This window comes from Belonocnema kinseyi, chromosome 3 (genome assembly GCF_010883055.1).
Source record: "Belonocnema kinseyi isolate 2016_QV_RU_SX_M_011 chromosome 3, B_treatae_v1, whole genome shotgun sequence".
NCBI lineage: Eukaryota > Metazoa > Arthropoda > Insecta > Hymenoptera > Cynipidae > Belonocnema > Belonocnema kinseyi.
The window spans coordinates 45383485-45402716 of record NC_046659.1 but is presented as its reverse complement, the minus strand read 5'-3'; the positions used below and the strand labels follow the sequence as shown (position 1 = coordinate 45402716).

At 32.4% G+C, this 19232-nt stretch overlaps 2 protein-coding genes across 3 annotated transcripts in view; one reads left to right on the top strand and one right to left on the bottom strand.

Moving 5' to 3' along the window:
* LOC117168944 (TBC1 domain family member 19-like) overlaps positions 1-10430 on the bottom strand; it is a 250123-nt gene extending 239693 nt beyond the window's left edge. Inside the window, exons 1-3 of one of the 2 annotated variants that reach the window (XM_033354938.1) lie at positions 10330-10430; positions 9809-9916; positions 9616-9738 (exon numbers count right to left, since the gene is read on the bottom strand). In XM_033354938.1, coding sequence (XP_033210829.1) covers positions 9616-9738; positions 9809-9904 — 219 coding nt within the window. In that variant the 5' untranslated portion in view covers positions 9905-9916; positions 10330-10430. Of the gene's footprint in view, positions 1-9615; positions 9739-9808; positions 9972-10329 lie in introns of those variants that run through there. The other variant, XM_033354937.1, reaches the window with a different exon arrangement.
* Positions 10431-10482: 52 nt separating this feature from the next.
* Positions 10483-19232, top strand: part of LOC117168943 — an 81245-nt gene continuing 72495 nt past the window's right edge. The window contains exons 1-2 of the mRNA XM_033354936.1: positions 10483-10650; positions 10722-10817. Coding sequence (XP_033210827.1) covers positions 10575-10650; positions 10722-10817 — 172 coding nt within the window. The 5' untranslated portion in view covers positions 10483-10574. The remainder of the gene's footprint in view (positions 10651-10721; positions 10818-19232) is intronic.

Sequence of the window (19232 nt, the reverse complement as noted above, 5' to 3'; positions counted from 1 at the left end):
GAAAGAGGGAGCTCTTCTTAACATTTTGACACCAAAATCATGTCGATACACCTTACCGACTGCGAGTAAAGCCACCCACGCTTTAACTTGACAGACTGTATATGTAGACGGCTATGACTTTTTCTATACATCCCGGCTTTAGTTTAAATGTCGACGGGCATGACGAACCTAACTTTTGGAAGTTGCATTAGGAAGTTATAATTTTATTCTAAGTGACTGGTACGCCCTATTAAATGAAAGGAATTCGAAAATGAGGTAAATATTGTTTCAATTGGTTTCCTTATTAACAATTATTTAGGCTAATATCGCAAAGCGAATAGTTGCTTTGACAGATATTCAGGTGGTTGACAGCTCAGTTCAGAACCCCACAACTCTGCATGAGCCAAAATTCAGTCTCCAAATGATACTTTCCCCTAGATGCCCACATTGGCACCTACGTTCAGAGGAATACATCTGAGACTTGAAAACTCTCTAAAATGATCATTGGGAGCCCAACGATATTTGAGCTGCAACAAAGTTAACACCAGCGTTTTTCTGTGTAGATTGTTTGAGAATTTTATATTCAAAAAGCTCAGTTTCGGAAAAATGTTGGTTATCTAGTTCTGCACTGCACTCATTGAAAGGTACATAATGTTTAAAAATTTATAATTATATAAATAAGACTGTTCACAATTTAACAACTTTAAATACAACCCGTTTCAACATGAAAGCATTACAAATTATATATAGTGTGAGTCAAAATAAAATAACAACACAATTTCAGCTTTACAATTTGAAGGGCCCAAAATTAAAAATAGAATAGTGTCGAAAATTGAACAATTGTACAATTCTGCAATTGCTTCATTTTAAATTTAAAAGGCTTAATAGCTGAAATTTTCCCAAATGAAAACTTTCCTATTCAAATCATATCAACTTCAAGTGCTAAAAATTGAAGGAGAATTTCATACTTAATAAATATGGAATTTCATCTATGTAAATCGTTTCGAGTTACAAAAATTTGAATTTGTTATTAGTTATTGTTATTTTCCTAGCTCGCCGCGTAACACATAGTTCTAATTGCTCCAGTGATCACTAATATTTTCAGAAAACTCTAGTATCGACTAAAAATCTATTCGGCGACAGCGCCTGTATCGCTGATTTTACTCACAACGACTGTTAAGAGGGGATGTATACTTGCGCGAGTAGAGAGGCACAGCGGGGTAGGTCAAGATTTTCGCCGACAGCGCCGTCTACATTCATCACGACCTACTAATAATTCTATCCCCACTCCGCTGCCACTTGCCGCATCTAGGTGTATAATATCTTTGCTAGAAGTTCAAAGTTGTCTACTCACTGCGATAGTGCTGCTTTGACACTGCTGATACGTATGTCATACCAAATTTGTTTATTTGCATTTCAACCCTACCGAAAAGAATCTTTGAGTATATACTAAAAATTCTTTAGGTCAAAGAATCTCAAAAAAATTCTCCGCAGGCACTCAGGTAGATATTTTTAAAGGTCCAGAAAGCTCGTTTAAATGGTCTGAAGGCTTTAAAATATCCTTTCCGAAATTGAAATAAGAATACGATCATAAATAACAAGCAGAGAGCCTATCTCAATAAAGTAGCCGACACTTAAGGGTCCTTTGTTAAGCTTTCGGATTAAAATTTAGAAGTAGATTTTTTTTAATTTCATAGTGAACAGCCTAAACCATAATAATTTGGAATCTATGGGTTTCGATGACTTCAGATATCTAACTTTTTTTTTAATGCTTAAAATTGGAATTAATAGAACGTTTCTCGTAAATGGAATGAGATACGCCAAAAAAGACAACATTTTTGAATTCAACTAGAAAATTGTATATCAGTATATAAGTTATAATTATAAATAAGTATAATGAGAAAATTCACCAATTAAAAAAAATTGTTAATAATTTGAAGAGAAATTTAAAAAGTGAGAGCGGATTAGCCACGACCAACTACTGTAAATAACTCTGCCTGCCCGGTACGTGACGAATACAAAAGGAACATTATATTACCGTCGCACCACTCTTAAAACGACCACTAAAAGGATCTTGAAAAGGACCCCAATCTCTCAAACTATCTCCGGGACTATTTTGTTTCAAATCGACTATGTTCATAGACTCGAATGGGCCAATCTATTTCGCTAAAGAAAACTCAGAGATTTCTTTCGGTAGCGAAGTGCAAACATTAGTTTTTGAATTATTTGTGCATAATGTTCGTGAGCGATTTTTGTTATTTTGTCCCACTTTGATAAATATAAACCTCATAAATAGCAAATTGACAAACATGAAAATTGATTCCAGTGGTTTACAGCACCGACTGTATTGCTCCAAAATAGTAAGGAAAAAAACTTTTTTCAGAATTCTAATTATTTAGGACCAGAGACACATTTCTGCATGCCTTCTATTTAGCGTGCCAAATTTTTAACACGATATCTCATTTCGTGTGGACGTAAGTTGGGAATGAAACTTGCATTTGTATTTTCTTCGAAATTTTTTTCTTCAAAACTTGCACAGAAAAAAAGCAGAGACATGGACTTTATTACCTACTCTTTCATTTCCCAAACTTTCAGAGCGATACTTATTTTCGTTTAGACGTAAGTTGGGAAAGAAAAATTAAAGACCAGGTTTGGTCAGGCGACCCTCTCGTCACACGGCCTTAATATGTATATCATTTATATTTTATACTTGAAATAACGTAACCTCAAAATATGCGCATATAAAGAGGCGCGCGAAGTATTCAAATCATGAAATTCGCCAGTTTCTTGAACTTCTTTGAAATTCAGACCAAAATAGAAAAAGAAGACTTTTACAATATGATATAACACTGAAACCTGGAAACATTCAAATACCAATTTATTGATTTTATTTGAAAGCGGATTGAGATATAAATGGAACCGCCGAAGTTTTCCGACCGGCAATCGTACACCTTCGAGTATTCAAATTCAGAAGAGGAGAAATGGGTTGCGCGCGCAACCCAGTCAATTATATCGTCTCCCACTATATTCACACGGACATAGACCTGTGAGAGGATTGGACCACAGCTCGTTTCAGAACTGGGATCACTGGTGCATGCACATGCACGGTCAATACAGGGGGCTGGTTTGCACCAGCAAAAAGGGTTGCGGAGTGATGCGTCACTCGGGGATTTCTACGTAAATTACCTAAATGAAGTAATTTACGTAGAAAACTGTAGAAAACCGGTAAATTACATGAAAAATATGGCGGTTGTCTGTTTTTAAATTTTGAATTTCCTAGCACGTGACATAACCTCCTTCAAACTTTATTAATTTAAGGATTCTAGATATTAAAATAACAAACAGTTCAAATGGTGAGAAAGAAGATTTCTACCAGGATTCCAAATATCCCATGAAAAGCCCTAAAATGTGAGATAGTGAAAGCAAAATATAACAATATAGACAAAAGTGTAGCTAAGTGCCTATTTTGCGATAAACTATTGACGAACAGTGGTTATAAACGCCTTTTAGGTCATAGGCATGTAAATAGTGTTGAATTATTATTCATTTTTGCAATTATATTATATCATTATTATATATTATATTTATTATAATACTTCAATTATATTCTAACCTACACTCGAAAGAATTGTTTATAAATTAGTACACTTTCAAACAACTTTCAGGATTATAATAAATTAATGACCTGTAGATATATGTACTTCATGTAAAAAAATTCTTTTTCATCACGAAAGTTATACCAATAAAAAGGTTTCGTTATAACTATATTAAATTCAGTTGCTTTTTCGTGAATAACATTTTTTCATTTCTTGAACATTATACTGTTAGAGTTTAGATGTAGGACTTCAATGATCATTTAAATTTAAATATAATTTAAATTTCGTTTCTCCCCTGTACGTTACACGTAATTAATCAATTAATTTTCAATAAGAAAAGTTTAATTTGTCATGCAATTATTTTTTATTCATAAAATATTTCTAGATCATATCATTTTACTTTTTAACCACTAATTATTGATTAGTGTTAATGATATTATTGTAGTCATCACTGATAAATGTTTACCGTATTTGTTTCTTTATTATTTTTCTTTAAACTTTGCCTATTCATCTTGACTTAATTTGTAAAATTTTAAATAATAATTACAGAAGGCCGTTAAGCACACGTTCGCAGTCCACAAACCACGCGGAGCGGTCATGTACTTATGTCAGATCAGACAAATCACAGCCATCGAAATATTCGCAAGTTCCACATCGACGTAATTTAAATTAATTTACATAATGTAAAAAACTCCAGACGTAAATAACGCGGTAAATTACTGTAGAAATTCAAGTAAAATACCTGGAGTAACAATACCTCAAATTTATGATTTTACAAAATCTACACCGGCATGTAAAAACTTCGTAGAAAGAGAAAGAATTTTACATGCAGGACACCTTCTATTTTTCGGAAAACAGGTGGAAAATAAAACTTCAGTTTCTATTATTGCATTTTGTTTGCAAACTTCGAATTTAAAAACTCTTGTCTAAATAATAAATTCTTCAATTTTTTCCCCTCGTAAACATTTGAAATGTAATATTAACTATCGACATTTCAATGCAAAATTTAATTCATATCAACATGAAATGACGCATCAGCAGAAACTTTTTTCAGATTTGAGGTTATGTTGATATATTTGTACATATAATATTTTTATTTAGAACCTGCTTTAATTATTTTCACTCGGAATCCTGAAAAATCATTGAAGAATAAAAACGATGAATACTTGACGATGATTATAACTTTTCCTTCAAACTTTTTTGTTCACAGTGGAACAAACTTGAAAATCCGTTTGAATTTTGTACATTTTTTACTTTATTCTGTTTTATTTCTCGAGCCATACTATGAGTAAATGCTGTAAATGTACTATAAGAGTTTTCGTTTTTTTTTACAATAGAAGTTTATTTACATTTCAGAAAAACCGCACAGTTTGTTGCTATCGAGCAGTAGAAGAGCAACCAAACACACAACAACCAAACTTTACTCTTCGATTTTCGTGGCGACAACTCAATTGATAAAATTTGATTTATTTTATTTGTAACTTTTTATTTATCACTTTTTATTTTTATCCAGGTTTCACTGTAAAAACCACTGTAAAACCTTTAGAAAAATTATTTTCGTATATTCGCCTATACTTCCCGTCAAAATTTACCTACGCTCAGGGTTGTCCGATTCTGTCACCAGGTGGCGTATTCGAGTATTTCAGATCCCAATAAACGATCTTACATCGTCAAAAGCAGCCCCATGCATCGCCCCCACTTTTCTGTTTTCTTATGATCCGGAGGGGAATTGTCGGTAAAACTAATCCAACAGGTGGCGCCACCAAATGTAAGTATGTCTTTTTCTTTGAATTGTATTAAGAAAAATTCAAAATAATTAAAAAATTAATGCTGTTTGCAAATAAACAAATAACAAATATATCTGAAAATAAGAGTAACTATTACTAATTATTTTAAAAAAGAAGAAGTCATAAAAATATGTAGTTTTATATCAATAAAATTTAATTTTAAGATACATTTTGAAAGCAGTTCGAACTTCATATTTCTATGATTTATTTTGCTCATATTATTGATTTTATTATTTGTTTTAGTTAAAAAAATTATTTATTGTAAAAATTAGTAATGTAGCTAATGCAAAAATTAATAATATTTAAGCCCTCAATGACAAAATTATTTGAAACAAATACATGATCAGCAGAATAATTAAAAAATATATCACCAATATAAAATCCAATCTAAAGATAATAATAATTAAAATATGTAAGACTACAACTGAAGTTGCAAAGTTAAGAATCTTTGTACTTTTAAAATCTTAACAATTTCAAGTTTTGAAGGAAATATTTTTTAAAAGTATGGTAATTTTAATTAAAATGTATGGATGGAATAATTTGTTACAAAATTCTAGACAAGACTGACAAATGGGAAAATGGATTTAATATTATTTAATATAATGTATATATTTGTTTAAATTGTCAATTATATTATTGCAAACCTTATTTCTAAAATAAACCGACTATAAGCCGACTATAAGTCCGAGCCCTCAATTTTCTTGCGATTTTGAATTAATAATTTTTCCACTCAAAGTATGGAAAAACTAAAATTTCGTATATAACAATTTTTTATGCTTTAATAACTGATCAGGAAAACTTTATATTGTCTTAAATGAATGTTTGAGGACTCACTGAATACAAATAATGTGTTTATCAATCCATTTATTTGTTATAAACCAATTTTATGAACAAATTGATAAATAATCCTATGATCGGTAAAAAATTTGTTTGATAAAAATGCTTCACATTAATGTAGGAATGACATTTAATAACAAAAATACTTTAGAAGCTTATAATAACCACCGTGATAAATAATTTTTGTGGCAAAATATTATAATTTCAGATTTTTCAAATTATAATTTCCTTCAATGGCCAGAACAACTTCAGGTATTTCTTAAAATAATAAATATTTAATAATATTTCATAAAATATAACACTTTAAATTTCTGTAAACAAATTAGATGAACGAATTAAAAATTTTTGTCCTTTCACAGAGAAATTTTTTTTCTGCACTAAAAATGTTTTAAGCAGTTGGACGAATGCCTGCTAGTCACAAAAATATTTGAGACGTTAACAATAAGAATTCTCGTGACAAAATATTCAAATGTAAGTTTTTATAAAACACTACATGCTAAGATTAACTCAATACAAAATCATTTAACAATAAACCACCGACTTGGCTATCAAAGAAAATTTAAATTTGATGAAATCTTAAGTTTCAATATTTCGTCACAAGAATTGTTAATAACACTGGTTATTGTTAACTTTCCTAATATTTTTGTGACTAGCAGTCATTCGTCCAATAGCTTAAAACATTTCCAGTGCAAAAAAAAAATTTCTATGCCAAAGGGCCAAAATTTCAAATCTGTTTATTTAATTTGTTTGCTAAACATTTATTTAAAACAATATTAAGTTTTCCTGATCAGTTATTAAAGCGTAAAAAATTGTTATATACAAAATTTTAGTTTTTCCATACTTTGAGTTGAAAAATTATTAATAAAAAATAGAGGAGACAAAAGTTCGGACAGTCAAGATCTATAGAATTTAATAATCTTTAAGTTAAAACAAAAAATTCATAATCGCAAGAAAATTGAAAGCTCTGGACATTTTTTAATGAAAAAAGTGCATTTCCTCCAACTGTACGTCATGAGTACAGTATGTTTGTTTATAGAGTTTAATAGCTTATAGTCTGTTTATTCTAGAAATGAGGTTTGCAGTATTATAATTAAGAATTTGATTCCAAATCTCCTCTAAATTTAGATTTTTTAATAAAATTATTAGGGTTTGTATGCAGCGAGAAAAAACTTTCAAGATTAAGCAATAAATAAATTATTGAACTGTATAAATGTAAATATGATGTTCGGTTAAATTTAAATAATTATATGCTATATATTAAATAATATTAAATCCATTTTCTCATTTATTAGTCTTGTCGTTGGTTTTTTCCCAAATTATTCCCTCCAAACATTTTAATTAAAATTACCATTACTTTTTAAAAATATTTTCTTTAAAACTTGAAATTGTCAAGATTTTAAAGATAGAAAGATTCTTTGGTTTGAAACTTAAGTTGTAGTCTTACATATTTTAATAATTATTATATTTATATTGGATATAAGTGATATATGTTTTATTAATTCTTCTGATCATGTATATGTTTTAAATAATTTTGTTATTGAGGTCTTTAATATTATTAATTTTCTTATTAGCTACATCAATAATTTTAACAATAAATAATTTTTTTTAACTAGAACAAATAATAAAATCAATAATATCAGCAAAATAAATCATAGAAATATGAAGTTCAAACTGCTTTCAAAATGTATCTTAAAATTAAATATTATTCATGTTAAACTACATATTTTTTTGTTTATTTGCAAACAGCATCAAGTTTTTAATTATTTCTGCTTTTTCTTAATGCAATTCAATGAAAAGGTGGCGTCATGTATTGGATTAATTTGACCGACAGTTCCCCTCCGTGTAGAGTGTGATCAATGTTACAAAGTGCCAAATTTCTTCTAAGCAAGAAATGCTATAAGAAATACCCCCTCCCTTTTTGTGCTTCATATGGGTAAGCGCATTGATCGATATGCGCTTGCGCAGGGTTGAAAATCGCAAGGAATAAGAGTCAGTTAACAATGAGGTACATGATGAAAAACTAACGTAGGTGATAGCACCGAAACGAGTACTAGACCCCCTGTCCATTAGAGGCAAAATTTAATATGGCGCTTGGTATGTTGTTGCTTACAATTAATATATGAGGGTAAATAAACTTTAAATATATGTTGAGTGCTTATATACGAGGTTAATGTATACTTTTAGTAAAAATTATACATTAAATGGTATATATAGTGAACTATGGTAATCCTAACATCACTTTACAAGTGACAGCCATACCGGATTTATGAACATTTTACGAATGCTATATGATAAATATTGTTAGAAAAGTTTGAAAATGTATTTTGTGATGCTTACAAGGTATAAATGGCACTTTATACTTATCTACAAAATTTCTTTTATTAAAATTCGTATCTCATTGACAGTGGGTCTAGTACTCGACTCGATGCTGCCACCTACGATTAGTTTTGCATCATGAATCTCATTAGAGTCGTAAACGTCGACGTTCGAACGTATATGCGTATTTGCCATCACACGCATGTGTTGCCAACTATCCGAACAGTCTCGGCGTATCGCATTTTTCGTTTTCTCGATGCGACCGTTGCTAATAACGTCCGTATGACGTCAAATACGCATATACGTTCGAACGTCGACGCTTACGACTCTCATTGTGGACCGTTTCTCAAAGGCAATATGGCGTCTGTTGATTAAAAGTAGGTCGGTGCGAGTAATCATATGCTATTTTACAACGCAACTTGAACGAAAGCCTCCATTTCAGACGCCACGTCGTGTCTCCCGATCAAGACGTTTCACTAGAGACGCTGCATATAGCGCAATGTGGTGGGGAAAACAGTCGGATGCTATCTTCGGGCGACGATTTCGCGCATTCGGAATAACTGGGAACACCGCAGTGGTCGTGAAGCCGGACTTGTGTAGTATCCAAGAAAACACATTTGATATATTGGTTGCTTTGTTTCACCATATTGAACATTGATGAAAACGATGTTGTCAACTATATAATCGTCTCGCAAATGGAATATAATTTTTTTTTTTCTATTTTGCAATGTACAATTGCTTTCAACTTCTATTGTAAAATCGTCACGTTTAGCAAATATGCCAGTTTTGAAATTTAACTGTTTTGTCCTTAATTCTTGTTCAATTAACAAACAAACAAATTTGATTCATTTACTCAATACAGCAGTGCCATCTGAATGATTATTTTTAGATTCAAAATTTTGTATAGTTTTATCTTTAGTAATAGATTTAATGCTTTCACGTAATGTTTAATTATGTAGTTTATGCAATAATATAAGAACCAGGTTTTTAAAAATACGAAGAGTGAATTAAAAATATATAAGCCGTAAAATAGCATTAAACCACATTTTTAGTGAAATATAAGCGATGCAAGATTGAGGTTAGTAAATGTAAAAGCTTACCTCAGATCGGGACCAATGAAACATCGTGTTCCTAAGTTCAGTTTCTAGACAGTTGGATTGCAAAGCGTCAAGCAATGCCTTTTTGAAATCTTCGTTTTTCACAGCTGGAGAGGCAACTAGTTTCTATAAAAGAATGGCTTATTAATAAGTATCATATTGTAAACTGAAAATTCAGATTCGAAATAAAATTCACCTGAATTTTATTGTAAAGACTCTTATAATTCCCTATATTCTGAATATCCTTCTCTAATTTTCTCGCGCATTTGTCCAAATCTTCTTTTCTCTCCATTGCTCTAAATATCTGTAAAATTATGATTTCATAAGCTTCACATTAAGTAAAGAAGTAGCCATTTGTAAATAAATTTTGTTTTGCCGCTGTTGCTAATCAGAAAAGATAATATGCGCAAAGAAGCTGTGTAGTAGCACACGTAGTGCAGAACTCGCCCCTGACTTTTACCGATTGGTGTGCCATCTATTATCGCAAAAAGCAAAAGTGTTTTACGATAGTAAACTTATGCAAAACAATTTTTAATGTGATTTAAATTACGTTTTTATAGTTCCCTTCTAATAGCGTGATAAAAATCAAACCTAAATGAAAATTGTTTGAAATCTCACTTTTTCGCGCTAAAACGTGTTCAGATGCGCAGTTGCATTGTGGGAATCTTTTTGTTTCGCGCTCGAAAGCAGAATTTTTAGTGGAACTATCGTGTTTACCTCAGTTTACAGGAGCCGTCAAATTCCGATGATGAGCTTCAGGAACTCTTGTGACTGTGCTCTTGTGAAAGCAGACAAATTAATGAGGAGGGTGTAAACGTGCCTTAAATCGAGAAATCTCATAAAACTTGCTTGCACGCGCTTGCTTGGCCGGTCAGTTCCGTCAGTCCACGCACGGCAATGGCGGTGTCGTACTCTCTATTTTGAAAGTTGAATTTGTCCCGTAGCAACCCTAAAACATCATCATGGATATCGCGAGCATGCTTGAGGTTCAGGTGAACGAGGTCACTGATGGCAAGGAGATAGAACTCAAGGAAAATGGTAAGATTACACGGGGCTCGAGCTGGTCTTTGGCCCGGAAAGTGAAAAACCTAACCTTGTTCTCGTTTTAGTGACACCCGGGGCTACATTTTCGAGGGCCTCATCGCCACCCCTGAAGCCCTACTCCCAGACAGAAAATGACTTTTTTAAAATGCTGTATGGTGCAGGTTAGTCGTGCTTTACAAAAGTTTTTTCAAAATTGTTTTCCTTTGTCTTTATGAAGTTGCTTTTCTCAGATAAAAAATTAAGCGAAAAAATCAACTATCTTTGTACTCCCTTTTTGCATTGGAGTTTTCTAAAGTGTGGTTTTCCCTTAATGTTACCATTTTTAGAATTATATCACTATTTATTATTGGTTTTATGTTTTAAAATGTGTCATTCACATCACTTTAATTTAATCATACTTTAAATTTGTTTGAAGAGTTACAACTTTTATAAAATATTAAAAATTTTTGAATATATTAGAAATTTTTATGATGAAATAATCATAAATTCTTTTTGTATGTAAACTCATAATCACTTTTGAGACTCGCGAAACAGGAAATTTTTTAGGTAGAAAATAAGGGGTTGGATAGTGCATCGATTATTAAAATTTGATTCTAATCCGAAAAATAATGTGTAACTAATTTTTGAGGTAGGCTGCTAATTACAAATAACCAATCTTCCCTGTTCTTTAAAAATCAAATCTATAAATATTTTTTCCTCTCATATGTACCATGTTTCTGCAAAATCGTTGAACGTGTGCCCAAGTAAATTCTCACATATGCGAGTGCCTTGTTTTTTACTAATCTTTTGTAAGTTAAGGCTTCAATATGCTTTTTGTAAAGCTACGAGGCTGATGTTGATGCTGTGCTTTTGAGGAAATATCAGTCTGGAAAAAATGTCTTATTTTCTTAATTCCGAAATGCAATTTTATAGGAATGGGTTTGAAATTTCGACTAATTACTAATTTTATCATATGTAATACAACTATTCTAGCATTCAAATAATTTGTTTATAGTTTGCGGAGTCTTCTCTTGGATATTCTTTTGTGTAATGATCAATGAAATTGCAATTTGCTCAATTTTTCATATTAAAAATTTGAAATTTTGCACTTTTAAACGTTTCTCTTTAAACCAGTTCAATGACGAACGTCCAGATATATGATTTGAATATATGATTTGAGCGAAAAAATCACCAAAAATATTGATAAAACGAAATTTAACATTTTTGGTTTCCGTTTTTTGACCCACATTTTGTTTGAAAAAATGTTAGATAAAAAACTCAACGGATTTGAAAAGTTTCATTTTGTGCACATTTGCGACCGTAAAAAATTCTTTTCCCTCTATTTTGGATTGAAAAAAAATTGCTTAAAAAAGGAATTTTTTTAAATTTGTTAATTATAAATGGAAAATCAATATTTTCCGTGTTTTAAACCATTTCATCGTGTAGAGCATACCCGAAAATAGCAGAAAAGAGTATTTTACAATAAATTCTTTGCCTTTTTTATCAAATTATTCAAGCTCAAACGTAAGAGAGAAATTTCTTCGTTTTGGGACTTGATTGATTAAAATAGATTTCAATTTTTGTTTCTCAAATTTGAGCAAATAAAAGTTTTAAATAATGTAATGATTAGGGTGGCCCAAAAAATCCCATTTGAGAAATTTTCAAAGGGTTGTTGGGCAAATCGTTCTTGTAGGCAAATAAATGTATGCCTATTTTTTATTTTCAAAACAAAATATGTTTAGAACACACTCTGAGGCTTCAAAGTTTCCTGATTTGAAATAAAGAAGTCCTTGCACCAGCTACAGGTTTAACCCAGAGAGCAGTTATAGATTTATTAACTTATCATTACTCTGCCATTCAACTCATTGTCAGTGACCGTATTTTGGGATCAAGCAAATACGGTGCACAATGAGAGGCCCGACCGAGGGTCAACTTTTTTTGCAGCCGTCCACGTGCAGTTCCTTCAGTCGGTGTTCAACTTAATTGTGTTAATTTTCATCAGCTTTTCTTACTCTTTACTCAATGTAAATTATACTTTTAATCATTTTTCGTTTAAAAATCTATTCTCAATAGCCTAAAGAATGTCTCTTCAAAATATCAAGTTACACAATTATATCTGAGGGTCACAATGAGCCTTCAAATATTGCTGTTTAATGCCGTTTTCGATATGCCTAAAACTTTTGCATAATATTTCTGAGATATAAAAATGCGATGAATACAATATTCATTGGTAAGTAAACAAGTAGATCAAATATCAAATAAATTGACTTTTAATTTCCTGTCCAAAATTGAAGAAATAAAAATTGGAAACATTTTACGTGTTAAGCTCCATAAGACATAAAAATGGCCAGAGCGAGTTCTAAAAGTATTTGGTTTTGAAAATAAAAAAATGGGCATACATTTATTTGCCTACGAGAACGATTTAGCCAACAAGCCCCTTAACATTGCTCAAATGTGATTTTTTGGGGCACCCTAGTAATGATTGTTATGAATTTTCATATGTATATGTACTAGGCTTTGCTTTAAACGGTGGGAACGCTGTTCGACTTCTGTTACTGTTTATTATGCTAATGTCGCCACACAGAGTCCCGGACACTGACTTAAAGGCAGTAGATCTGCAGGAACGAATCTCAGAAGATTTTAGTGAAAATTAAACGAATTGGCTCCATTTGCGGTATAAAATGAAGCTTTTTTTGTAATTTTGTAAACAAAATTAGTCCAGAGCTTGTAATCAAAACACGATAAAAAATGCTTTATTTAGGCCCGACGCGTAGGTATCTGTATTTTCACATTATCCCAGAGCTAAGAACATGGTGGAAAAAACTTGAATAAATTCTAGTATGTCCTAAAACATTTTTGAAATGAAGTGCAGTTTTTAAAAATTGTTAATATTTAAAAGTTTCGTTTTTGCAAACATTTTTTTTAAGATCTTTATTTGGGAATTCCACGAGCTATAACGCCGTTAAGTGTTTTAAAATTTAAGGCGATGTAAACTGATTGCTATGGTATTAAGGAAAACTAAATAAAAGGATAGTTCGTGGATAAAAATAGCTGCAAATAATTTTGAGTTTAATCCGACCAGGCGCGTGTCAAAGTATCAGAGAAAAGTGTAAAAAAAGGGTATTTTATATTTTCTAGTGGCAGGAAGATGTTCACCAGATGTAAACCTTATATTCGAAATATAAGTTTTTACTCGATTTTCATTGATAGCATATCAACCAGTTTACATTAACTTAAATTTGAAGATATCATACGGCACGATAGCTCCATTTAATTCCCAAATAAATACCTTCCAACAAAAATGCTTGCAAAAAGGAAATTTTAAATATGAAAAAATGTTAAAACTGCGCAACATTCATAACATGTTTTAGAACACAGCATTTTTCGTAAAATGTCGGTTAACAGCTCTGAACAACATTTTTTTATAAAACATAAAAAAGCATAATTTAATTCGAAAGTTTCAGCAAATTCGTCTGATCTTCAATATAATTTTCAAGTTCAGGGTCCAGGACTTTCTGTGGCAACATTAGCTTGTGTTTAAATTATTATTTTAGTTGAAGTTCACCATTATAAAAATGTAGCCCAATTTGGGCAGGTTTACTCAGCCAAAATGATTTAGAAAAGGTTTTAAAATGTAAACAAGTTGTCTTTCTATTTTCGACAAAAGTTTGAACAATTTTTTTAAAACATACTTATTTCTCCAGAAGCAAAAGAAGGAGTTTTCTGTTTCTCCACTCTACGGACACGTACTAGATTGTCAAGTGACCAATTCTGTTAAGCGAACGTATTCAGAAATTGTTAACTCGAATCAATTTTTTCAGCCTGAATAACGCAAGGGAATAAAGACGGGAGTTTGTCTGTTATATAAAATCCATTCGACTTATTAGTTTATGAGTAAATTCGTTAAAAAAACGTTGCCACATGTATGGTTTCGAAGTTTTGATCATGTCATAATAAAAGGTCTCAGAGTTGTCATTTTTCATGTTTCTCATGCTGTAACTCTTCGACCATTTTTTTTAGTATTAGATTTAGGAGAGGTTTTTGCTTCATTAAACCCGTTAGTTCCCTTTAGTCTTTCTTCTTTAAGAGGTATAACGTGAAGGTCCATGCGCATAGCGCATGTATGTGTTTTTAAAATTTGATAGAATATATTCATTTCTAATGATCCTAGTCGATTGTGATAAAACACATATCAAAATAAAATTTGTTATAAGTATAGAGGCTTCGACGTTGTCACCAAAGCCTGGAAGAGTAAGCATGGTTCTTTAGTGTCAGTATCTACAATATCTAATATGTTACATTTGCCATTTAAGGGGGTAGTACATGTTCAAGGACCTTTTTTCAACAATTTTTTGGCATTACTTTTTATTTGACATTCGCAATTATTTATTCTGTTAAACACAAAAACCCAATTGATTCTTAAAGAGTTCATAAGTGGTTATCGTGTGATCCTTCAATCATTGATAAATATTGATGAATAAACAAATGGTGAATTTGAAAAAAATCTGTTTTCTTTCTCTCCCTTTTTTCAACGTTTACTGTATCAAATTGTTATTAAATATGAATGGAAAATCATGTCCGAGGGTTATACGATAGCTAACTTTTTTCCAAACATTAAAAAAAAAAGTTTAATGAAATCGGCCTAGTAGATCGTTTGGAATCGTGGCGACCACCCCAAAAAAGTGCGCTTCGAGAAAAAAGCGTTTAAGGTTTAAAGTAACGAAAAATTGCGCGTTTCGATCGCTCAAGTGGCCTTCCGGAGTAATCCATTTTTCGGCCACTTCCGATACGCCCTGAGGTAAAAGAAGGTTTTTACTGAAATTAAAAAAAAATCGATTTTTTGAAAATTTGAACATGTACTACCCCCTTAAATTGCAAGGCCAAAAATAGGAAACCATTTGAACTATTAGTGTCACATTTCAAATATCATATGGAACTGAAGGGAGGAACATTTAAAACGCTAAAAATTAAGTCCTTATATTTTTAAACTTTATCTCCAGGGCCAACGGAATTATGCCACCACACATGTTGTAAGTTCTTTAGATGGTCGAAAATAATATCGCAAAATTTAATAAAATATCTGGGTATTAGGTTGAAATCAATTTGAAAGTCGACCATATATTATACTGAATGACCCTAGGATTCAACGAAAAACGTAAAGGGCAAGCAAGTAAAAGATGTTCCCAAAGGGAATCAAATGTCGAGTCACCCATTTGAAAGCATACAATAAAGAAAAAAATCCCTAAATTACAAACCGATAGCCGCTATATTCAAAAATTCACTGAATTTTTTTCAATCATTCTCAACCAGTGTTATCAGAACGTGAATATCTCTGTCATGTGCAGTAATAATTCATGCACCTTTTTAGGTTATGTAACCCCATATGTCAACCTATAAATACACATGAACCAATACCAGCCCTATCCGACTCTCCGTATTTCAGCTATAAAAGTTTCGAACGAATGAAGAGATGCAATTTTCAGTTTTAATTGTTTTAATTGCAATTTCCGAATTTGAACCAAAAAATAGCTGTCTTTCCCCGGCTGTGGCTTTTCATCATCTGGTGATTATATTTGTTCTTGACTTAAATTCCTTTTCTTTCGGGAGGATTTTTTGTTTAAAAAATAAGGAAGCAATTAAAAATAAAGTTAAATAAAATGTTCACATATGTTCTTCTGATCTTTTATTGGCGTGGAAATCATTATAGACCTATAATCATTTTGCTATCATGAATTTCCTATAATTTTTTCGCGATTACAGGAATAATTATAGAAAAAATGGTAGGAGAATAATTATTGCAAAAAGTAGAAGGAAGTATAAATGCATCATTTATTTTGAACTACTCACACAATAGTGCATAAAAATTGACATATTTAAAGGAGCTTTGTTTAAGAATGAAGGTATAATGAAACTTAAAGCTGTGACTATCTTCTACTTTTTGATATAATTATTTTAATATTTCAATACTTTTAATTTATATAAATATTTTACTATAATTAATCGAATAATTATTTTTATTAGTAGTCATAAAGTCGTGCAAAAATTATAGTAATTTCATTATAGGAAAATAATTATAGGCCTATTATAACGATTTTTCTATGCTTACACTTTTCCCTGAAGGATAGCCGGGAGGTCTCTATACTAGTACTTCTTTCTTATTAAATTATTTTCGAAAAATAGAATTCGTGTTCCAGGGTTTCATCGAAACGTGCCAAACTTTCTAGGGATTGAAGAGGAGTGTGTACGAAATAAAACCATACTAATAACTTTTATTTCCAACCCAACCTCACCCTCTCCGCAGCCCCTCCCCCCCATTTCGATAAAGAAACAAAAAAAATTACATTTTTACGAATCATTGTTACTTTTCAGCAATTTTGCATTATACATTTCTCTTAATGTTTAAAACATTTCTATTTGTTTAAACCATCTTTATTTGCTCAAGCAGTTCTTTTTCGCTAAATAACAAAATCAAATCAAATAGAACACATATAATTATGTTTCTGACTGTATAGTGTATAGAAAGAGTACGTTAACCACTGTTCAATTGTTTAAACAAATATAATAATAAATAAATAGAAATTTGTTAAACATTAGAAGAAATGTCTCAAAATCATATACTTATTCTACAAAAAGTAGCACAGGATACCAATTTGAAAAAAGTGGACATTTCTGGCTCAATTTCGAGAAATTCTGACAATAAACAATAAATAATTGTTTAAATAATTACATAATATTTTTCCAAAAATTTACTTTTTCAAACAATGACAAAATATTGCATTTCTATCAGAACATACGATTATTTTTTACATTTTTTGGAAATAAATAATTGTTTAAATAATTTACATTTATTGAAATAATTGAATATTGTTTAAAACGTCATGATGAATATTTAAATTGTCCATTAGTAATCATTTGTATGAAAAAAACGACAGAAATTGCTAAAAAGTACCAATGATACGTAAAAATGTAGTTTTTGCATTTTTGGTGGGCTTCGTCGAGGGTCAGGCGGGGGGGGGGGGGGGGGGGGGGGGGGGGGGCAAAAGCTATTAGTATGGTATTATTTCGTAAACACTCTTCTTATACCCCTTAAAAGTTCGGTACATTTCGATGAAACCCTGGAACATGAGTTCAATTTTTCGAAAATTCAAAATGACCCATGTTAATTAAACAGGATTTTGAAGTTCCTGATGGCACTTGTTAATATTCGAGTTTCGAAAAACGAAAAATTACGGATTTTCTTTCTTAGGAAATGGAAACTTGGGAGGGGGGGAGGGGTTCTTGCCCGCTGGCGTGAAAAAAATTGTGCAATGCTTTTTTTGACCACTTTAACATATATATATTTGATTCCTCTAGAATCAAACCGAAGGGCCTATGACAAAGTCACCGAACGCGTCCTCGGGTTGCGGATAGAGGGTCCCTGTATCAAGGGTTTCTGCTGATTATGGTTACAAGAATAAATAAGCAGTCACGGACAATTGTCCAGGGGTGGTCCCGAAGGAATCAACCCCTAAGCGGAGGTGTGAAAACCGTGCCGAAAACTGAATGGCACTCGGTGAGGTGTCTAGAACAGTGACTCTGGGATACCTGGCGACCTCTCAGAGTACGCAGCCTTATCCTTGTATGCGGGGCTCTATAAGGATGGACGTAGCCCTTTCCTTAGCTTCTCGTGGGAACAACAATGGCAACACCAAACATAGTTGTAGTAAATGTGGTTCAAAACAACAGAACGCGCAGGGCTTCCGACAATGGGTCGGTTAACAATGCCGACCACTCTAGAGCTGGGGGAGCCAATGAAGATGGATTCAATGTGATGGATCGGCGGAATCTCGGGACATTTAGGTCGACGGAGCGACTGAATCACGACTTGCTAGAGTGCTACGATGCACTTGTGGCCCCTGAACGGGGTTACATGGCACGTCTGCATGCTCTGTGGTGCGAGAAACACCCGGAGCTATCGCACTTTTCGCATTAACGTCTGCGAAACTATGCCGAACTAATGCAAAAATGGGCTTTGTAAGCGGAACGCCTACTCTACCACCGCTAGAACAAGCCGTTAACAGAGAAAGAGAGGCAACACTAAGACCAACCGCGAGAAGGCATCCGATAGAGGAAGAGCGATGCTTTATGATCCGGAGAAACATCAAGACCAAGGTTTCTGTCAAGTCTAAAGATCTGGCTGAAATGATGACGAGCTTCGCGGACATTTTTCCGGTGAATCCGAAGTCTGGGCTATCAATTATTGTGTGTATAATGCAGCGAGAGCTTTGGCCGATGCGAACCGTAAAACAAAACCAACGGCTGATCATAAGACCAAAAGACGAATGCATCAAATTCCCATAAAGATAGGCTCGGCAAGACAGTACGCGTCCCGCATTCAATGTTTGATTGACTACATCACATCTGGCAGGAATTTTACCGCCAAGGTTCGAAAGTTCGCGCGCGAAGTCCGGACCCGTTATCACACACTTAACAAGTCAAAGCTGCTGACCATCAGACAGCATATTGTTGAGAGAATACGTATACTATCTGACGCTAAGAGAAGTTTAGAGCGGAGGGAGAGGTGGGTCAGAGAAAATCAACAGTTTCTCTCTGACCCA